General features: G+C 40.8%; 1 protein-coding gene across 1 annotated transcript in view; it reads left to right on the top strand.

Annotated features, from left to right (window-relative positions):
• Positions 1 to 20,718, top strand: part of LOC108414847 — a 25,468-nt gene extending 4,750 nt beyond the window's left edge. Inside the window, exons 8-30 of the mRNA XM_037543399.1 lie at positions 542 to 667; positions 815 to 1,005; positions 1,114 to 1,208; positions 1,299 to 1,429; positions 2,664 to 2,788; positions 3,448 to 3,565; positions 3,646 to 3,858; positions 5,388 to 5,558; positions 6,271 to 6,408; positions 6,532 to 6,581; positions 6,719 to 6,851; positions 7,377 to 7,459; positions 8,620 to 8,746; positions 10,053 to 10,243; positions 11,018 to 11,108; positions 11,248 to 11,395; positions 12,645 to 12,826; positions 12,977 to 13,132; positions 14,875 to 15,008; positions 15,496 to 15,629; positions 17,997 to 18,091; positions 19,049 to 19,292; positions 20,506 to 20,718. Of these exons, the coding sequence (XP_037399296.1) occupies positions 542 to 667; positions 815 to 1,005; positions 1,114 to 1,208; positions 1,299 to 1,429; positions 2,664 to 2,788; positions 3,448 to 3,565; positions 3,646 to 3,858; positions 5,388 to 5,558; positions 6,271 to 6,408; positions 6,532 to 6,581; positions 6,719 to 6,851; positions 7,377 to 7,459; positions 8,620 to 8,746; positions 10,053 to 10,243; positions 11,018 to 11,108; positions 11,248 to 11,395; positions 12,645 to 12,826; positions 12,977 to 13,132; positions 14,875 to 15,008; positions 15,496 to 15,629; positions 17,997 to 18,091; positions 19,049 to 19,292; positions 20,506 to 20,591 (3,162 nt within the window). The 3' untranslated portion in view covers positions 20,592 to 20,718. The remainder of the gene's footprint in view (positions 1 to 541; positions 668 to 814; positions 1,006 to 1,113; positions 1,209 to 1,298; positions 1,430 to 2,663; positions 2,789 to 3,447; positions 3,566 to 3,645; positions 3,859 to 5,387; positions 5,559 to 6,270; positions 6,409 to 6,531; positions 6,582 to 6,718; positions 6,852 to 7,376; positions 7,460 to 8,619; positions 8,747 to 10,052; positions 10,244 to 11,017; positions 11,109 to 11,247; positions 11,396 to 12,644; positions 12,827 to 12,976; positions 13,133 to 14,874; positions 15,009 to 15,495; positions 15,630 to 17,996; positions 18,092 to 19,048; positions 19,293 to 20,505) is intronic.

The raw sequence follows: 20,718 nt of genomic DNA, 5'->3' as shown, positions 1-20,718 counted from the left end.
TGCCTGATTGCTGTCATTTTTTTTGTCTGACAGCTCTTAGCTTTCAAAATGTTTACATTTCAGGACAAACAGAGTGGCAGTGGACTGAGCTGTTGTTGTTAGGTTGGTGGAAATGCATGTAAATAAGAAAGGATAAGTTCTAACTTCTGACAGATGCAGAACCACCTTTAGAGGGCAGCAATGAGTAATGTTCTTCTGTCGTTAGTTAGGAGGTACTAAATATTGACAGCTAGCAAGACAGCAAATCTGGCCACATTAAGCTTTACTTTAATGTACTTTAGACTGTGAGTCCATCACTAATATAGCCAAAGAATCAGTTAAACTGCTAATTACTGACATAATAAAGTCATCCAGTAATACAGTCTGCCAGTAGTTCTGTTATATTGGTAATCAATAAAACAAATAATGGGCCACTGAGTGATGCTGCTAGTCAGTAATACAGTGTAGGACTCACTGATGATACTGTCACTAATGTGCCCATAAGGCCTGTCAGCAGTGGTGAGACTGAGTTGACTGAGTTGCTCTCCTCTGTGCTCTGTAGCTGTTGGGCTCCATCTCTCCAGCAGAACTGAGCGTGTTTCTGAATGGGCCGAACACAGTCAGGAACGGGTCAGACCTCTGCACGCTCCTCAACAACTACAACAGCACCAACCAGTACCTGCAGACGGTACAGCTGTGTCCTCTTTCATTCATTCATTTCTGCAGGTTTTCTCCCAGTTTCACTCTCTGAGACTCGTTTACTGCAGTGGTCCATATGTAAATCTCTCTTTTCTGCCTCTTTCTCTCTTTTTCCTCCCTCTGTTTCTCTGTGCAGCAGCCAGTTGTATCTGCAGCTGTGGGCAGACAGACGTTGGGGTGCGTTTGGTCTCGTGCTCTCAGCGCGTCTCAGGATGAGGTGGATCAGTGGTTTAATGTCAGACTGGCTCAGTACCTGCCCCTCCTCAGCTCTCAGCTCATCAGCCCCACCCAGCTCAGTGGCGCCTCCTGCCTGTCATACAGGAAACTGTGAGTCTTTGTTTGGTGTAGCGCTAAACTGTTCTCGGAGCACAAATAAAATAACTTTATTATCTAAAATAGTTCAGAAATTACTGATGATTGTATTTCTCTGAGCAGGGTTTCAGTCCTGGGGAACAGCTATAATTACTCAGCCACGGATTTCACTCCAGCTGTTGTGTACAGCTCTATGAAGGCTTATCTGAACAGCAGTGGTAAGCACAGCTACATTGCTCTGTGTTTTAATTTGCGTATATTTATGTTCATATATGTGTCTATATGTGTATTTTTGTGGTATCTTCTAGATGGCTCTCCACGCTGCTATAACTCCTCCAATCCTCTTCTGAACTCCACTGCCTGGTTTGCCAACAACATTGGATTCTTCATCACCTTCATCTCCCTCACTGATCTCCAGTCCTTTGTATCAGACAGCCAGGTAACACACAGACATAATTGCATGAATATGCCGAGACCTGATCATCAAGTATCTACCAACACTGATACTAACTCTGTCAAACCTGATTAGCCTAATTCTACATCCTGATATTTACACCATTCCACCGTTTAATTTTTTATGGCAAATACTAAGCTTGAAAGAATGGCATGTAAAATATAAAAACTAAATTAAGCAATGAATACAGCAGCATCTCTGACTCAGTAATGGTAGTGGTATGGGTAAGTTTTGTGTTATGTACAACTGTTTAGACTGCTATAGTTCAGTCAACACTACAGTCATTACTGGCTGTCTGACACGCTGTATTCATGGGTAAAACCTCAAGCCAGAAAAAGTCAGTATTCTCATCTTGTAAAAAAACAGGTCTGATTTTTATTAAATAGAAAATAATCACAATGTAATTCGAAGTTGTAATAATGGTCAGAAGAATCGCAATTAGATATGTTCCCCAATTTGTTCAGCCCTAACTAGAGGTCAATCAGCACATTAAGCCTGATTATGGCTCAAAGCCTCACATATGCTTAAAAATAAACCACTGCATTTAAACATCTCAAGCACCAATAGTCATTATGTAAAAAAATACTCCAGAGATGAGAACACCAGCGGCTTCAAGGAGATGGCAGTGATGTCTTCATGGTGAGGGCAGATTTTGCCACATCACACTATCATTACTCAAAGAGACTGACAGGTTCTTTCAAACATCTCTCTAATGTTCACTCTCTCAAAAACAGCCTGGACTAACTTTAATTCAGAGTGTAAGTGACTACACTGCAGCAGATGAGGGGCTACTGAAAGATCTCTGACTGACATTCAGCTAACATCCCTGATGGAAGTTCAGCTATAGGGAATAACATTAGAGGGATTTGTACTGTATGAATACTGTATCATCTGTCTCATTTTTGGGAATCTGGTAAAACTTATTCATTGAGAAAAGCTGTAACTACTAGTGTCTCACTCAAAATACTGGCAATATTTATTATGAACATTTTTACTACTGCTTGCCATCCCACACCACCAGCACACCAATGCTTTAATTAAGGGCCATCTACATTCACCCAGTTAAACACGTGTGTCGGAAAATGCTTCATTATATCTGTACTCTCTATTGCTAATAGAAAGACCACGTTTAAAAGCCAGTCTCAGAACAGATGCCAATATGATCATTTTACTGGTGTAATACTACTTATAACTTACTGAGTCTGATTGTCTTCTGTAGATCGGTGTGTTCCTGGAAAACTCACAGAATATTCAGCTGTTTAACAACTCAGGGATTTCATCCAATGTCACCACATACTACGGCACGCAGCTATATATGAAGAATCCAAAATACAACCCCCTCAGGTACCACACTAAACACTACAGTTATACATCCAGAATCCTAACCTCAGTCCCCTCAGGTACCACACTACACACTAAATACTACAGTTATACATCCAGAATCCTAATAGTACAGTTATATATCCAGAATCCAAACTTTAGTCCCCTCAGGTACCACACTACACACTAAATACTACAGTTATACATCCAGAATCCTAACTTCAGTCCCCTCAGGTACCACATTACCGTCTGAATACTACAGTTATACATCCAGAATCCTTACTTCAGTCCCCTCAGGTACCACACTGCACACTAAATACTACAGTTATACATCTAGAATCCTTACTTCAGTCCCCTCAGGTACCGCACTACACACTAAATACTACAGCTATCCATCCAGAACCCTAAATTCAGTCCGTTCAGGTACCACACTACACACTAAATATTACAGTTATACATCCAGAATCCTAACTTCAGTCCCCACAGGTACCACACTACACTCTAAATACTACAGCTATACATCCAGAATCATAATGTGAACCCTCTCAGGACTCATAATATACAACAAACTTTTTCAGACCACTTATAAACACAGAACCTGTCCTTCGATTCTCATGTTTATTGCCACACATTATCTTTTTATCTACTTTTTCAATTGTTTACCAGTTTATGTTTGTGTGTAGTTTGCCAGGTGTCCTCCTGTGTGGAGCTCCTGGCTCTGCATTTGTGTCTCTGACAACTGCAGACAGCCAGAGCATCCTGGACAGCCTCAAGAAATCCTGCCAACAAATTAGTCCAGAGGTAAATCATCAGTTATGCTAATTTTCTTATCAGTCATTCTGTAATAGTATTAGTGACCCATAATCCTGCTCTTCACTCAGGCTACTGCGGCTCTTGTGGCAAACTTCCCCACTTTGTCCTCGGATACCATCAAGTCACTTGGCAACCAGAGCATTGGTCTGTCAGAGGGACAGATCAGCAATGCTAAACCCGATATCATTAACAATACTCTGCCAGTACTGAGCGTCATCACAGGCTGGAACCAGGGTCAGGTCAACAGCATCATCCAGAGCATCACTAACGCTGGCTTCAGTGTGAGTGTACATTACACAGTCCTTGCTCATTTAATCAGAGTAATGCCAAACCACATTTTACACATATTGCAGCATCATCACTCTGTAGTAAAAGAGACTGGGTTCTAAATATGCCCCTTCTCAGTTACGTACCTGAGAAAAGACACTGTTTGGTGGAACCAATACTATAACATGCAGTTCTCCAAGAGATGCTGTAGCATTGACATTATGTATGTACTACAAGGGGGAAAACTCATTAGCTAATGACTGGAAAGCAGAAGGGAAGCCAGACAGCAGATATTGGGTGACATTCTAGTAATTGAACTGCAACATCTGTGTTCAATTTTATAAAGTGTGAGAGGGTCCGCCCTGAGTAAGGATTGAACTCATAATTGCCAGAGGGCATGATAAAAGCTGTTTTCCGCTTGTCTCCCTGGCAAACTCAAAAAAACATTAGAGACACTGTGCAGGTCCAACTTGGATGGATGGATGGATGCCTGCTGCAGTGACTCAATGGCTGAGGTATTTGGAGGGTTCTGAACCTTGTTGCCTTTGCTAAATACCTCTGACAAATCTTGTCACCCAGTGGGGCTTTGGTCATGTCAGCATCAGTAGAGAAAGCCTTAGATGGTGTTGGGTCTGCTGCGAGAATCTTGATGCAAGACCCCTTACATTGAAGGTCCCAGCCTGCCACAGACTAAGTCAGCCAGTAGAGGTGTGGATTATGTAGCTGCAGCCAGGGGAACTCTAAGACTTGCTGGAACGCAAGTGCCTGAATAAGCAGAAAGAAACCCAATTCACAGTGCTGTCATATCTGAAGACTGACCCCAAGGGATGACAATCAATGGCAGTGACTTAGTAGAATGACTCAAACTGAGGGCTCCATAACATTGAATTACAAAAACCTCCTATAATCTCTCCCTCACCTCAACCTTTTTTGTTAAATATATATGTACATATTTATTAGGTTTAATTAAGTGATACTTTTTTAATCCCACAAAAAGGGAAATTCCACCTCTGCATTTAACCCATTCATGAAGTGAAACACCACATACACACTAATGGATACACACACACAGTAGGGGGCAGTGAGCACACTTGCCCGGAGCGGTGGGCAGCCCTGTCCACAGTCACGGTCACAGGGCCAGTTCCCTAACCTCCAGCCCACCACTGCCCCAATGCTCGACAATTTGAGAAAAGCAAAGACTTGAAATTTGAAATGGCTACCAAGGTTATTGGCTTTGTCAAAGCAACAGCCGCGTGGCACTGTGAACTCAAGACTGAGCGCCGAGCAGCGTGTAAGCTCCCCTTAAGTAGCGTGCCCACAACTGCTACCGTTCAGCCCTAATTACTCAGTCCTGGCTCTCTGGCCCCTCTTAGCAGCCAGAAGTGGCCTAGCAGTTTTCCCAGACATTACAAATTTCAAGTTCAGTGTTTTGAGCCAAAGAATCTGAGTTGTATATTCTGTTTAAGCTTACATACCATAATGCATCATGACTTTGGTTTTGATTTTGGGTTTTGAGGATTTCTTCTTGTTTAACTCTTGACAGATCAACAGTGGCTCCGCCCTGGTGATACTGGGTACGCTCATTGGAGGTGTTCCCTCAGCAGCCATCTCTAAAATTCCATCCACTGAGCTTCTCACCGTTTCCCAGAATCCAACATTCATCACCAACATTCTGACAGCCCCAGTGATCTTTCAAGAAACATACGTACTGAAGGTACTCATATACACACATACACACACTGTCGGAATCAATACTGCAGGGATTGACCTGCACCTCAGTTCAGAATCTACCACAGCCAAAAATGACACAGCTGCATCATGCATTTTTAGCCCCAGTGATTGAGAGAAACATTGGTAGGGAAAGTGCCTGAAAAATTTCTTACAGCTAAATCCTTTTTAAAACAATTATTATGCAATCAGACCAGCACAAATACACTGTACTAGCAGAATATTTTATGAGAAACAACAATAAAGATTAAATTCAAAATTAAACTACAAAACCCATGGCTCACTGTCAGTGACCCTTTGGATGGGTGATAGTGATGTCATCAGCGTCATCAAATTGTCTTATAATAACTTTATTTCAGTCTTTCTCTGACAGTTAATCATTTGTAACACTGATATAATGTTATAATGTAATTTTTGTTTTTTGGTTGTTCTTAGTTTGGTAGTTTGCGATATGATTTAGTAGCTCTGTGTACAGTTAATTTGTTCTTGATATGGTTTATTAGTTCTGAGTATGGTTTGGTAGCTCTTACTCATGAAACTTAAATCCACAAATGACTTGTTTTCAGACACTTACATTGTGCAACGTGATTGATAATTGTGATAGATGAGAAGTGGCGATCATCAAGGCTCAAGCCTAGAGGGCACTCTGACCACTTTTCCTGAAATTTATTCAGTTCTTTTCCCGCCTTCTCTTCCAGATTGTCACTATAGATCAGACTAAAGTGGTGGAGAATGTCCCAGATGCTTTGGCAGGGTTTATCCCACCAGTGCTGCTGTCGTCTCCCACCTCTGTTAATATTACACTCATTAACAAGAAGAGCTGGAGACCAGAACAGGTAACAGAACATATTTGTGATGCATCTTTGTAGTGTTGATGTAAGTAGGTTCACATACAATTAAAAAAGTCTTTTAATCTTTCAAACATTTAAATGTTTTTCTCTCTGTTTTCTTTTTACTAGGCGGTGGTGTTGTTCAGCTCAGTGGCCAGCGCCAGTGACAACACAGAAGAGTGAGTTAACGCAAGCCAAGCAGAAAATACATTTAATCCTTCCATTATCCAACCACACTGGATGTTTACATGCCATTTTCAGTACTAAGACATACAGGTTGGTAGGTGTTAAAATGTGCATGTGTCTCCCCCTGCAGGCTGTCTGAATCAATACTGCAGGGATTCACCTGCAGTGCAGTTCAGAATCTACCACGCTCAAAAGTCACACAGCTGGTGAGAGCCTGCAGAGCACGTGCTGGCAGGAACAAGGTCGTCCTGAAAGAGCCTCAGGTACATACAGCATTACTCAATCAGGTCATATTAGCGGGTCATTCAGGAATTACCACAGCAAGTAAAACACAGTGCTTATCCTGAAGATCTAATTCTATATCATCAAGGTTTTCAGCCACTCACATACCAAAGCCTGCGCCATACTCGGCTGTAGGAAGGCAGTGTGATGACATTTATTGTTACTGTAATAAATGACATAAAAATATATTTATCTGAGAATATATCAAGTAGATTATCTGTGCTGAACCCCTTAAAATCCCAGGCTTATTACAAAAGGCTTATTATTCAGTAACTACAGGGACTTGCAAAGTGGCTACACTGTTGTCAGATTATAGAAGTGTATAATTAAAGTTTGGACCAAGTTTCATTATAAAGAAATTACATTAAGTCTGTTTGGATTTAGAGCAGTTTAGATGCAACATGGAGATATGTTATTATTTTCAAGATAAATGTTATGCACCAGTGGTACACAGTGTTCAGTGGTCAGTGGTGACGTCATCTAATGCAGAGTATTCTCTTTTGCAGCTGACCTGTATGTACAACTACGTGAAAGATGGATCAAATCTGACCTTCACTGACCTTCCTGCTGACATGCTTCTGTACTACAAGTGGGTAACAGATTCACAAGTAACATTTCACCTGCTTCCTAATAAGAAATTGTAAATTTAAATACAAACCAAAAGTAGTCAAACGTTGAAGCTGTGGTGAAGATTGTAGTCAACACATTATTAACTATTAGTGCACTCTTTATTTGGAGGGGCTGTTATTATGTTTCTAAATTATTCTTCAAAGTAAAATAGTACGTCTCTTTGGGGGCAGTCGAGGGGTGAGGTCCAGAAGGTCACTGGCTTGATCCCTTTGCCTTACAGTCTGTGACTGAGGTGCCCTTGAGCAAGAGCCTAACCAGCTGCTCCCTGGGTGCTGCAGATAGGGCTGCCCACCACCCTGGGCACATGTACTCACTGCCCCTAATGTGTGTGTTCACTAGTGTGCAAGTATGCTTACTGCGCCTAGTGTGTATGTTCACTAGTGTTCATGAATGTTGTTGGCTGACGGCTCTGAATGAATTCAATATTTCTTTTTATATGATCACCTCTCTATAAGGCACTTTGCGCTGTGTGTTAAGCACAGTGAGCTGCCGGAGTGAAAAGTGCTCTATATAAAAAAACATTGTTATTATTATTATTATTATTATCTATTTGTGGCCTAACACCATAAAGAATATTTTACTTTAAAACAACAGATATGACTATCATTGCCCATTGTTTATTTAGATTTGAGATGTTAAAAAAATCTAGCATTTGATAAAAAAAACATGTTTCATTCCAGAGAAATGAAATAAATTAAAAATAGAACTGATTATTAGTGTTTTATTGTTAAATCAAGAAAACACAGTTTACTATTATTATAAACAATTTCAGGTAATTCTGTAGTTTATAGACCAGCATAAATTCACATGAGCAGTGTATCGTCTGTAACGTCCCTCAGAACAAGTTTAGAAATTAATATATGGCATGACTAAATTGTCCAGAGAGGGGTGGAGCTAAGCCTTTGTTAAAGTTTCTGTAAACTTTTAGACAGTGCAGTTATCCACGAGTGGAAGAGAACTGACTAAACACGCCGAAATAAACAAACATCTGTCCAGTTTCTATATTCTTGAGATTGCAGTTTACGAGATGATACAGATGCAATTTATCTAAAAATCTGAAAAAATGATTTCATTGTAATTTGCTTAATTAGCTGATTCATGTCTTTGTGTGTGTTGTAGCCTTCAGACACTGACGAAGGTGAACTGCGGGTCGTATTTCAAAGCTCTGGGTGGAGCGGATTTCTCGGTTCTCTCCAGCGTCCTCAACAGACAGTCTGCCTTGTTCACGAAAGCAAAGGACTGCCTGGTAAACCGCTCACCTGTGGCCACACAGTACCTATGCAGAAATGGACACAAAAGCAAGAAAGTGTCTGTTGCATGGTTACTGGTAGTGAAAGACTAAAGAGGGGCCGGTTATGCTTATTGTCAGATCATGACTGTAGAGCAAAGTGTATGGGAACAGCACCCCCTTTTACTTCAGGGATGCTGTTTCATGGGGTGACAGTTAAAAGGATAACAACTCATTGTACTTCGTCCATTTCTGTTACACACACAGGCCGGCTGAGCTTTGTGGTTTATGACATCACAGCTGAACCAGTACAACTGAATAGAGTCTGACAGCAATAAGTGTCCTCTGGCATAGAAACACAGATGTGTCTGCTTTCCACAAAGCTTATTTTCCTTTGGTCCTAAATCAGCTTTAACCAGATCATAAGCGTCTTAACTGCGGGGAGAAGTGACTGTCTGACTTTGGTCTTTGGACACTCCTAGAAAGGCATCCAACCGAAAATGTCAGTAAGAGTCTCGTTTCTAGGCTTTGCTTTCTATTACATTTCAGAAGGGTCTCTACAGGGCCTTGAAGCAAAAATAGACCACCCATGTGTTTGAGATTATGGAATGGTAGAAGAGCACCATGTCAGGGGTTAGCCTGTGCTGGTGGTCGCAGGTAGGAGGCCAAGGCAGTGCAGTAGAAGAGCTGGTGGATCTGGGTCAAGGAACTTCAAGTCCCAGAATGCCCAGGACTAAATATCACTGAGCAGTCACACCTGCTGGGCTCAGCTTAAATGCCCACAGCAGCAAAAGTTCTCTGTCATGCCTTCCTAAAGGGCCGAACATTACAGTAGAAAAAGGTTTGTATTTGAGAAAAAGGCAAGAAAAGAAAAGGAAGAAGAAACAAGAAATTCAGTCAGGAGCCAACAGATCTGAGAAGAAAGCTGAGATGGACCATCAGGAGCCCAGCTTAGATCTGTGGTCTAATTCACAGAGCTCTGTTTTTATCAGAAACAACAAGAAAGCTTTTCCCTTCTTGAGCCAGCGAAGACGTGGTAAACTGTTGGTCTGCCAATACGTAGGCAGACACTTCGAATCTGGTATGGGCTGATGCCCCAGTGTCACAAAATGACTGTAAAGATAAAAATTCTGGCTGCATTTGGTTCCACCACACCTCCCCCCATGCTGCAACACAGTGCCAATTAAATGTTCAGCACAATGCACATAATTCCACTCTAGCGCACCCATAATGTGACTGTCCTTTTCAAAAGTACATATGACTGGCAGGTGATCCACTTCTACATGGACGTTGTCACACTCACACATCATCTGTGCTCTTGTAGGGTATATCTGGTGTGAGTCTGAACAGGACTCAGGTGGAGATTCTGGGTAATATGGCCTGCACACTGGACCCCACCTACATCCAGAACTCTGACCCACTCATCCTGGAGAAACTGAAGAACTGTGGAGATCTTTCTGTCTCTCAGGTCACCGCAATACAGACACTGCTCTTCTCTGGCAACACTTCTTATGGGTAAGAAAGACATTAGCTTATGTGCTTATGGTGAACAGCTGTAGAAGAAGCTTCAAAATGTTTTGTGTTCACTTTTATGAAGGTGAACAACATTTTGTGCTAATTTTCTAATCAGCATTAAAACTAATAAATAAATAAGCAGCAAAGATATAATCGGTTCCTAAGTATTACTTATTTGAACAGGGAGAGACAATGTGATTGATGTGCAGACTGGCTGACCACAGACCATTATGACCACAGACCACGATATGTAAGGGTAGTTGACCTCTGCAACAAAAACAGACCCACGTAAAACAAAGTGGCAGACAATGGCACAGATAAACTGTAAACATTAGCCCATCATTAGGACACAAAGACTCCCAAAGAATTTACGGAATCTAGATAGTTGCTCTAGAAGTCCATTCTATAGTTTAGACAGTTATAGACAGGATTCCATTTTATATTTTTATGAAACATAGAAGCACCCTAAAACGCAAACATGGGTGCATGTATGTTCTTTTTCAACATCGATAATATCAAAATCATTTACCTAAACAAAGTGCTGGGCTATTATGTGTTTTATTGGGGTGACTTTTTGGATTCAGAGGAGATCAGAATTCAAAGAGACTGGCCTTTATTACAGTTGGACTTGATTGGTCAGTGTAGAGGTTTGTTAAATGTCCAGAGAATGTCCAGTACTAATAGTCACTGGATAATCATTTAGGTTTTCATCATTGTGTACTTGTACTCATGTGTATGTGAATATAAAGTTTCATACACATTGTTTGTCTTCAGTAATCCCTCAAAATGGACACAGCAGACTCTGGACCAGCTGGGCATCTTGCCCCTCTACCTCGACCAAAGCTTCTGGGGCAAATTTAGCTCTGTACGTAAAGCAGTTCCATTGGTGATGTTTGTCTTTTTCACTTCATTCACTTATTCTCCTGTGTAATCTGCTTTTTTATCTGTGTTGATCTGATGGTTGGGTGTGCCATGTAAATGTTTTTCCTGTGTGTCTCCTGAAGACGACAACAACAACCTTCCTGAGGTCATTCTTTCCATCCCTGAGGAAACAGAAAGTCCAGAAATGGAAACTCAGGACATTGTTTACAGCAGCCAACAGTTTTACAGCAAAAAGCATTAACACCAAAGCCAGAGCGCTCACAAGAGCAGGTACAACCACATTACATATTTATCACAGAGGGACTATAGGATTTGATTGTGTCCTCTGTTGCTTATGTATCTTCACAAGTGTAGTAATTATAAATAAAAGATCTACTGGGTCCCCTTTTCTGGTGCTCACTAGCACCAAAATCCAAAACCTTTTCCTCGAGGAGCACCTGGGAGATTTTAAGGTTTTCAGAAGTAATTTAACAGAAGTATATATGTGCTGTGACTGTGTCAGTTGTGTCAGTAGTAATAATAATGATAAAGAAATAATAATTATTAATAATATTTAATTTGCAGAAGACTTTTTAATTCCATCACAAAAATGTGGTGACATTTTAACTGATCAGCCATTGAGATTGCGTATAATATCATAAGCAAGACCTTGTAGTCAACGTGGAGCTTAATAGGAAGCCAGTGTGAGATGAGTGAAAGCAGAGCAATATGCTCTTTTCCTGGTTAGCACTCTGGCTGCTGCATTCCAAACTAGTTAGAGCCAATATAAGATGTTTGTGAGCTGGTCCTGAATACCTTCGCCTGCACAAAGCACCAATTTTGGGAGGGACTCATTGTCGCAAGTTTGCTTTCACACAAAAGGAGTCCATCCAAACTGTGGATTGATCTCACAATTCCTCATGTCACTTTTCCATGTGCAGGTCTGCCAAATGTCTTTGCTGGTTTTTGTTAAGTTCCTTGGATGTAAACTCTCAATTTTCGAGGCACAGCACATTTAGAGAGACAGTAGAGCAAGTAGAGCGAATAACACCTTACATTAGGCTAATCTAGCCACTATGAGAGCATAAACTGATCCCATAGATTCTTAAAGCTTTACCACATGAAAAAAGAGTTCAGTAGTTTTAAAGATGGGACACATCTATTGGACTGAAGTTACTTTCACATTATTGTGGCAAAAAGGTTTGGAATGTGTCCCATACATTCAGTTTGAATGGAGTCAGTTTTGCCTCCCTGTATGGAGTGGCGTGGCGAGGCGCTACGGCCTTCAAATTTGCAGTATTAGTGTTCCATTACTATTTATCAGAAGGAAGTTCCTGGTCATCCAGGCTTTTATGTCTTTAACATGATCTCCCCTTTCATGTGTATCTGCTTCACCAACTCTGAGAAAAAGTGATTATGGTGTTTGAAAGGGCCTTAAATGGAGCTTTGTGGGACGCCACATTGCCCACTTTAAGTGGCTATTATGTGACAAACTCCTGGTTCCTTGATCAAATTTCTATTTTCTCTTTGTGCCTGACAGCATGCACAACAGGCAACATCACAGAGGCAACAATTGCAGATCCCTCATTCCCTCTTGGCTACGACTCCACCCAGTTTGATGCATGTTTGGACAACACATTCCTGAAGGACAACATAGCAGCCATCACTGAGAAAGTCATAGACTCCAGCTTCCTGACAATCATTCTGAGCAAATTAAACCAGGTCAGCATTTCTTCAGACCGTCTGAAATGGATGATGAGAATTTCTGTTTATGACCTACTGTGATGCAGCATGCATGTGTTCCTCTTACAGCATTTTGGATCATGTGGTTATGAGAATTTTTTGATGGTTTGTGTTTGTGTGTTGTTGCAGTTGTTCCCATCAGGCCTTTCTGACAGTGTGGTGCAGATTCTGAATGCTATGTCTCGTGTGGCCACTGTTAGTGACATCAGCAAGTGGAACATCACCACAACTGACACACTGTCCTCTCTGATGAATGTGATTAATGGAGACTGGACCTCAGACCAGGTAGCATGTCTATGTGTGCCTGTTTGTGGGATGTAATGGATTTTAGTTGTGGCTAGAACTTTACTACAGGAACCAGCTGATGGTCACTGCTGGTTATGAATTCACAGGCATCCACTAGGTAGAGCTTGTAACATGGACAAACCAGCTCAGCAAGTCTATAGCCCTGTCCCAAATATCATCCCAATCAGGCCATCCACGGACATGATACCTACAATATGCAATATGCCCAAATAGATGGCAAGAGATTTTGAGGGTAAAATTCTGGCAAAATTATCGTAGCGGTCATATTCGTTTTTTAAAAGGTGTTAATTTATCTACAACAGATCAATGTAGATTAAAATTGTAATACATCTGAATATCTGAAATCTGTAAATTCTAGTGTCCACTCTGCTCTGATTGGTCACATACACTATGTTGCCAAAAGTATTCAGTCACCCATCCATAACATAGAATTCAGGTGTTCCAGTCACTTCCATGGCCACAGGTGTATAAAGCCGAGCCCCTAGGCCTGCAGACTGCTTCTACAGACATTAGTGAAAGAATGGGTCGCTCTCAGGAGCTCAGTGAATTCCAGCGTGGTACCGTGATCGGACGCCACCTGTGCAGCAAGTCCAGTCGTGAAATTTCCTCACTACTAAATATTCCACAGTCAACTGTCAGTGGGATTATAACAAAGTGGAAGCGATTGGGAACGACAGCAACTCAGCCACGAAGTGGTCGGTCACGTAAAATGACAGAGCGGGGTCAGCGGATGCTGAGGGGCATAGTGCGCAGAGGTCACCGACTTTCTGCAGAGTCAATCACTACAGACCTCCAAACTTCATGTGGCCTTCAGATCAGCTCAAGAACAGCGTAGAGAGCTTCATGGAATGGGTTTACATGGCCGAGCAGCTGCATCCAAGCTTTACATCACCAAGCGCAATGCAAAGCGTGGAATGCAGTGGTGTAAAGTGCCGCCACTGGACTCTAGAGCAGTGGAGACTTGTTCTCTGGAGTGACCAATCACGCTTCACTGTCTGGAAATCCGATGGATGAGTCTGGGTTTGGCGGTTCATGGATCATGGTGTGGGTTTTTTTTTTCAGGAGTTGGGCTCGGCCCCTTAGTTCCAGTGAAAGGAAATCTTAAAGCTTCAGCACCAAGAGATTCTGGACAATTTCATGCTCCCAAATTTGTGGGAACAGTTTGGGGACGGTCCCTTCCTGTTCCAACATGACTGCACACCAGTGCACAAAGCAGGTCCACAAAGTCATGGATGAGCCAGTTTTGTGTGGAAGAACTTGACTGGCCTGCACAGAGTCCTGACCTCAACCCCATAGAACACCTTTGGGATGAATTAGAGCGGAGACTGTGAGCCAGGCCTTCTCGTCCAACATCAGTGTCTGACCTCACAAATGAGCTTCTGGAAGAACGGTCAAAAATTCCCATAAACACACTCCTAACCTTGTGGAAAGCCTTCCCAGAAGGGTTGAAGCTGTTATAGTCGCAAATATTAAACCTTATGGATTAAGAATGGGATGCCACTCAAGTTCATATGCATGTGAAGCCAGACAAGTGAATACTTTTGGAAATACAGTCTATATCTGAAGTAGTTTTGAAACTTGCGAGTCTGCAGTGATCTAGTCCTCATCAAAGGCTGCAGTAAGGGCTTCTAGGGGGCGCTTTTGAGAAGTCTGTTTCTCAGTCACCCGGTTTTGTCATATGAGTTTGTGTGAAGCTTGAATATTGTGTTTGTGTGTTGTAGAGTAAAGCGATCATCATGAAGTATCTGAGCGTGGCTGTTAACACTCTGGGAACTGCTGAGATAAACGCAATCGGCTCCAACCTCTGTTCTTTGGATTCCAGTGTCCTCAAATCCATCACTGCTCAAAGCCTGAAGTAAGTACACTTTTCAGTAGACAGTATGCATTACATTTACTTTTGTTATTTTTAATTTTATGTACTTGAGTATGTTTAAAATGTAGATGCTATCTGACTTTTACTCAATGATATTTTTGGCTCCACACTTTTAACTGAGTAAGATATTCAAGCAGTACCCACCCTTTAACTACAGTACAGTGTCTCGCTATCTTCACATGCCTGGTGTAGAGCTTCTGTAGGAACTGGCAGTCCAGTTAAATCTACTGGAAGTAGTAAATTTGAAGGAATAACATTCATACCCATTGACCCACCTGTTCTGGGAGAAGTGAATGGAAGAATTTTATGGATTTGTTGTTTGGTTTCATTGAACTGCATATTTTAGTGCTTTCTCATCTGTAGCTGTTTGTGTCTTACAGATAACAACAAAAGGTGTAGATTAACTAGTGTTTTATGTTTAAATCTCTCGTAAAAACTCCTGAGTTGTTTTCTTTCTTCCTTTCTGCAGGTCAGTGAACCCTGTGAATGTATCCTCATGTTCCATTGATCAGAAATCAGCTCTGTACAGCATCGCCAACTCCTCGTTCAGCACTCAACGCAGCGACCCAACAGTGTTCTACCAACTCATCAGCTCTTACCTGGGTAACATCCACAAAAATGCTATGAACAAGTTCTCATTTCATCTTAGTCTTTAATCTCTGCAAAATGTTGTCAAGTAAAAAACAGATTTTCCATAATGCAAAGACAGAAAATTATGCATTTTCATGAATAAAGCCCACCTCACTAAACCACTTCCATAAATGCAGAATATCTAATTTCTGCTTAGCAATAGTAAGTAGGCATGTGCAGCTTTCAGAGTTCAAGGAAATATCATACCGTAGTGTTATTACATCAGGAGTTTTGACATTTACATATTATTACATAAAGGTCCTGCACATCGTCTAAAGACTACTGCAGCCTTCTAAAGGCTACTACACAGTGTGTATAGACTAATGTAGTTGTCTAAAGGCATCTACACACTGTCTATAGACTAATTTTGCTGTCTAAATGCCACTACACACTCTCTACAGACTAATGTAACTGTCTAAATGCCACTACATACGGTCTACAGACTAATGTAGCTGTCTAATGGCATCTACACACTATCTATAGACTAATGTAACTGTCTAAAGGCCACTACACACTGTCTATAGACTAATGTAGCTGTCTAAAGGCCACTACACACTGTCTATAGACTAATGAAGCTGTCTAAAGGCATCCACACACTGTCTATAGACTAATGTAGCTGTCTAAAGGCATCCACACACTGTCTATAGACTAATGTAGCTGTCTAAAGGCCACTACACACTGTCTGTATACTAATGTAACTGTCTAAAGGCATCCACACACTGTCTATAGACTAATGTAGCTGTCTAAAGGCCACTACACACTGTCTGTATACTAATGAAGCTGTCTAAAGGCATCCACACACTGTCTATAGACTAATGTAGCTGTCTAAAGGCATCCACACACTGTCTATAGACTAATGTAGCTGTCTAAAGGCATCCACACACTGTCTATAGACTAATGTAGCTGTCTAAAGGCCACTACACACTGTCTATAGACTAATGTAGCTGTCTAAAGGCCACTACACACTGTCTGTATACTAATGTAACTGTCTAAAGGCCACAACACACAGTCTATAGATTAATGAAGCTGTCTAAAGGCCACTACACACTGTCTATAGACTAATGAAGCTGTCTGAAGGCCACTACACACTGTCTATAGACTAATGTAACTGTCTAAAGGCCACAACACACAGTCTATAGATTAATGAAGCTGTCTAAACGCCACTACACACTGTCTATAGACTAATGAAGCTGTCTAAAGGCCACTACACACTGTCTATAGACTAATGAAGCTGTCTAAAGGCCGCTTCACACTGTCTATAGACTAATGTAACTGTCTAAAGGCCACAACACACAGTCTATAGATTAATGAAGCTGTCTAAACGCCACTACACACTGTCTATAGACTAATGAAGCTGTCTAAAGGCCGCTACACCCTGTCTACAGACTAATGAAGCTGTCTAAAGGCCACTCCACTCTGTCTACAGACTACTGCAGCCTTCTAAAGGCTACTGCACACTGCATTGCAGCACACTTGATACTGCTCACTGAGTCCAGAGCACATCTGTAGCACTAGGCCTATCACAATTGTTAATTTCAGTTATTGAATTTATTTAGAATTTAACTGGCTGTTCTTTTATTAATTGGGTTGAAGCAAAAACATATAAAGAAATGACTCCAGAAAATGTATATATTGAGACACGTGTTACCTTTTGCCTGTTACCGCCTCCCGACCGTAGTCGCGAAGCCAGGGGAGCTACCTCACCGCAGCTCCGTGGGCCAGAGCGGGCTGTAGTTTTACTTTCCACCCGTTCTGGGGTAATACCCAACTTTTGGCTTGCTCCAGCGGGAAAGATGAGTAGAAACTGAGTGCGATGCAGTACCGGCATTTATTGTGGCTGACTTGAGCATAAAAACAAAACAGAACTAACAACTGGTGGCCGTGCTAAAATAAAGTAAACGAGGCAGAGAGAGAAAAAGAGCGTGGCGCTCCCGCCACAGCAGCTAGACGACCACTTCACTCATTCCACCTCCCAGAATACAATGCGTTCCCCAGCATTAACCCCTTACTTGCCCAACACACGTCATAGGAAATACCAATTCAGAAGTTCTATTGAACTTGCGCTGCCCACCTTCCGTTGGGAAGTAATAAGTATCAACATCTAGGAAGCAAGATGGCTTCAGGCTGTTTATGCTTGTAACTGCATAATAATTCAATAGTTAAAAAAAATGTCAATTGCAAAGATGGCAAGTAACTACCAGTTAATATTGGCTTGAGTTTCTGTGGTAAAATCACTGCCATGTTTTCCCAGGAATGATGTTGATGTCTGAGAATGTTTACTGTCCATATTTCATGTAATTCAGTCTTGCTAAATTTAATTTATTTTGTCTGTATGTTTAGGTGGAGCTCCTGTGGAGGACATAATTGCTCTTTCTGCTCTGAACGTCAGCATGGACATCACCACCTTCTTGAATCTGAACCCAGATGTGATCAAGGTATGAAACAGTCATCTAGTTGACTAGAACAGAATGGCTCTACCAGGCCTGGCTTCTTTAGTCCACTGATACTGTTCCACAATGCAGGGTAGAGCTGTTCTTGCCAACAAGAGAATCTGCTAAACTCACTTGGACATATAATGTTGTACTTTTTCTGAAGATGTGTTGGACTTCATCTGCTCAGTTTGCTGGAGCTGCACTAAATTGCCAAAAGTATCAGGACATTCATAACATCAATTACTTCTCAAATTATTCTGAATGTGCAGCAAAATTCTATGGTAAAATCACTAAAATAAATTAATGTGTGCACCTAAATGAGTTTGTTGGACATCCCATTCCAAATCTGTGGGCATTAATATGGAGCTGCATACCTTTGCAGTTATAACAGCTTTCACTCTTCTGCGAAGCTTTCTGCAATATTTTGATGTGTCTGTGGGAATTTTTGCATTTCCGCAGCTTCATCCACTGTAAAATGTGAATCTCCAGGCTAGCAGCTTTCCTCACCATGCGGCTTTTCTCCATTTAGGAAATGGAGACTGAAACTGGGGAGCAGTGATGCTTCCATAAATAGCAGGGGGCGCGCTCACAATATTCAGAACTTAAATGGCCACACTTTTAGTTTGGTTTTGGCCAATATTTGTCAATATTGATGATGATTGGTTTTGATCAAGGAGGTCAAGGAGGTTTCCTAACTGGAGACAAGATGCTGTAAGATCAGATAAAATTCCTAAATTAAGATCAGATTTGATTATGTAATACAAATTTGTGAGAATCTTGTTTTTATCTGTCAGAGAAGTTAAGATCAAAAAGAAAAAGTTTCTGTAACATAGTCGCTCTTTATTTACTAAGAAAAAAAAACTATAAACCTATTAAAAATGTATACAATTTTTATACATTGAATGATCAAATTTCCAGAAAAGCTCTAACTCTGTGATTTTTTTCATGTTTGTGTTTCAGGCCCTGAATGTAAACACAGTTATCAGCCTGATGGGACAGAACAAGGCTGACCTGAAACTGTTTGAGAACACCACAACGGTCAGGATGTGGGCGGCTCAGCAGTACAATTCTGAGTTGGCTGTACTCGGACTTTCAGGAGGCAAAGCGGACCCCGTCAGCTCTACGGCTGCACCCGCCACTACGTTCACAACAGTATTAACTAGCATCACCATCACACAGACCAACCAGACCGTCAACACAACGGGTAAGACACTGTTTATCAAAAGCAGTCATTCATAGAAGAACCCAGCACTGAGCTACAGTGAGGAGGAAACAGGAATTTAGACAGTTTTGATGCCTCCTGTGTATATGTCCACTTTACATTTACACACACAATGTCTTTGGCTTTGTACTTTTAAAGAGAGACAAAAATGAAACCATAAACATAAACATAAATATATTTAATATCAAAAAGATTAATAGCACAAACCAGACACCATAATTTAGTAGCATTACTGCTTTGCTGAAAACCTGTTTCTTGGCATCTACAGTAAGAAGTTTTCAACTTCTTGCAGCATTGCATTTCAGTTTGGCTCATCATTTTTCTTTAATGGCTTTCATTCTGAAATTGATGTAGAACCATTTGCATAAATAAATGGTTCTCTACGTGGTGTAATCATTCATCAGATTGATGGAGAATAAGTTGTTTATGGTTCTATGTTGCACCACAAAGGATTCTGCTACTGTTACATGCTTGACATCATAACAATAGAACAACCCTTTTTGGTGCTTTCCCAATAAAACCTTTTCCAAAGAGACCACATACAGAACTGTAGATATCACATTCTTTGTCAGTCTGAAGAACCATTTCATCATGCTGTGAACAATTTAATCATGCAGGTTCTTTGAGAGTATGTGGTTCTACATAGAACTGCTGTCTTAACTAAAGTACCTTTAGAAGTTCATTCTTTTTAATGAGTGTAGTTCATGATTCAGCTTCAGTATTTATACTACAACAGAAGGAAATAATTTAAATATATAGTTTTAGCTAAAAATGTAATTCACATCACGAGAAAACACGGTTACATGCCGCTGTGTTTTGTAATGTAGCATAACATCAGATTAAACTGTAACACCAACACATTTTATTATTACACACTAAGAAAATGGGTTTTAACTTAAAGTAACTGTCCATGCTGTCCTACATTTTATGCCTTTTACTTTATATACGGTCTAAAATTCTTATATACTCATATTCTATATATAAGTATTTAATGTATAATTTATAATATAATGTATATTGGCATACTAAAACACAGATTCCTGTTCAGTGAAACTTACCATTCAAATTCTGTTAACTCAAAATTTTTAAGGCACTGAATTTAAAGTTAAAATGACATTTTTTTTTACATTGAGCAGAAGTGAAATGCTTATTGAATGCTTGGAGTCCTGTAACTGACAGTGTGTATCTGTTTCAGGTTCAGCTGTTGTCCATCATGGTTCAGGACTGTGGCTCATCTCTCTGTGTGTAGGACTTCTGACCATCACACTGCACACACTATGATAACCATCAGCCCAAATAACCCTCACACACTTCTAATGCACTGCACTCTAATTTAACTCACTATACAGTTTCACTTTAAAACACTTAATATTTGTTTCACTTGTTTATAATTATACAGAAAAATCAA

This window comes from Pygocentrus nattereri, chromosome 12 (genome assembly GCF_015220715.1).
Source record: "Pygocentrus nattereri isolate fPygNat1 chromosome 12, fPygNat1.pri, whole genome shotgun sequence".
Lineage (NCBI taxonomy): Eukaryota > Metazoa > Chordata > Actinopteri > Characiformes > Serrasalmidae > Pygocentrus > Pygocentrus nattereri.
This window is presented reverse-complemented; position numbering and strand designations above follow the sequence as displayed.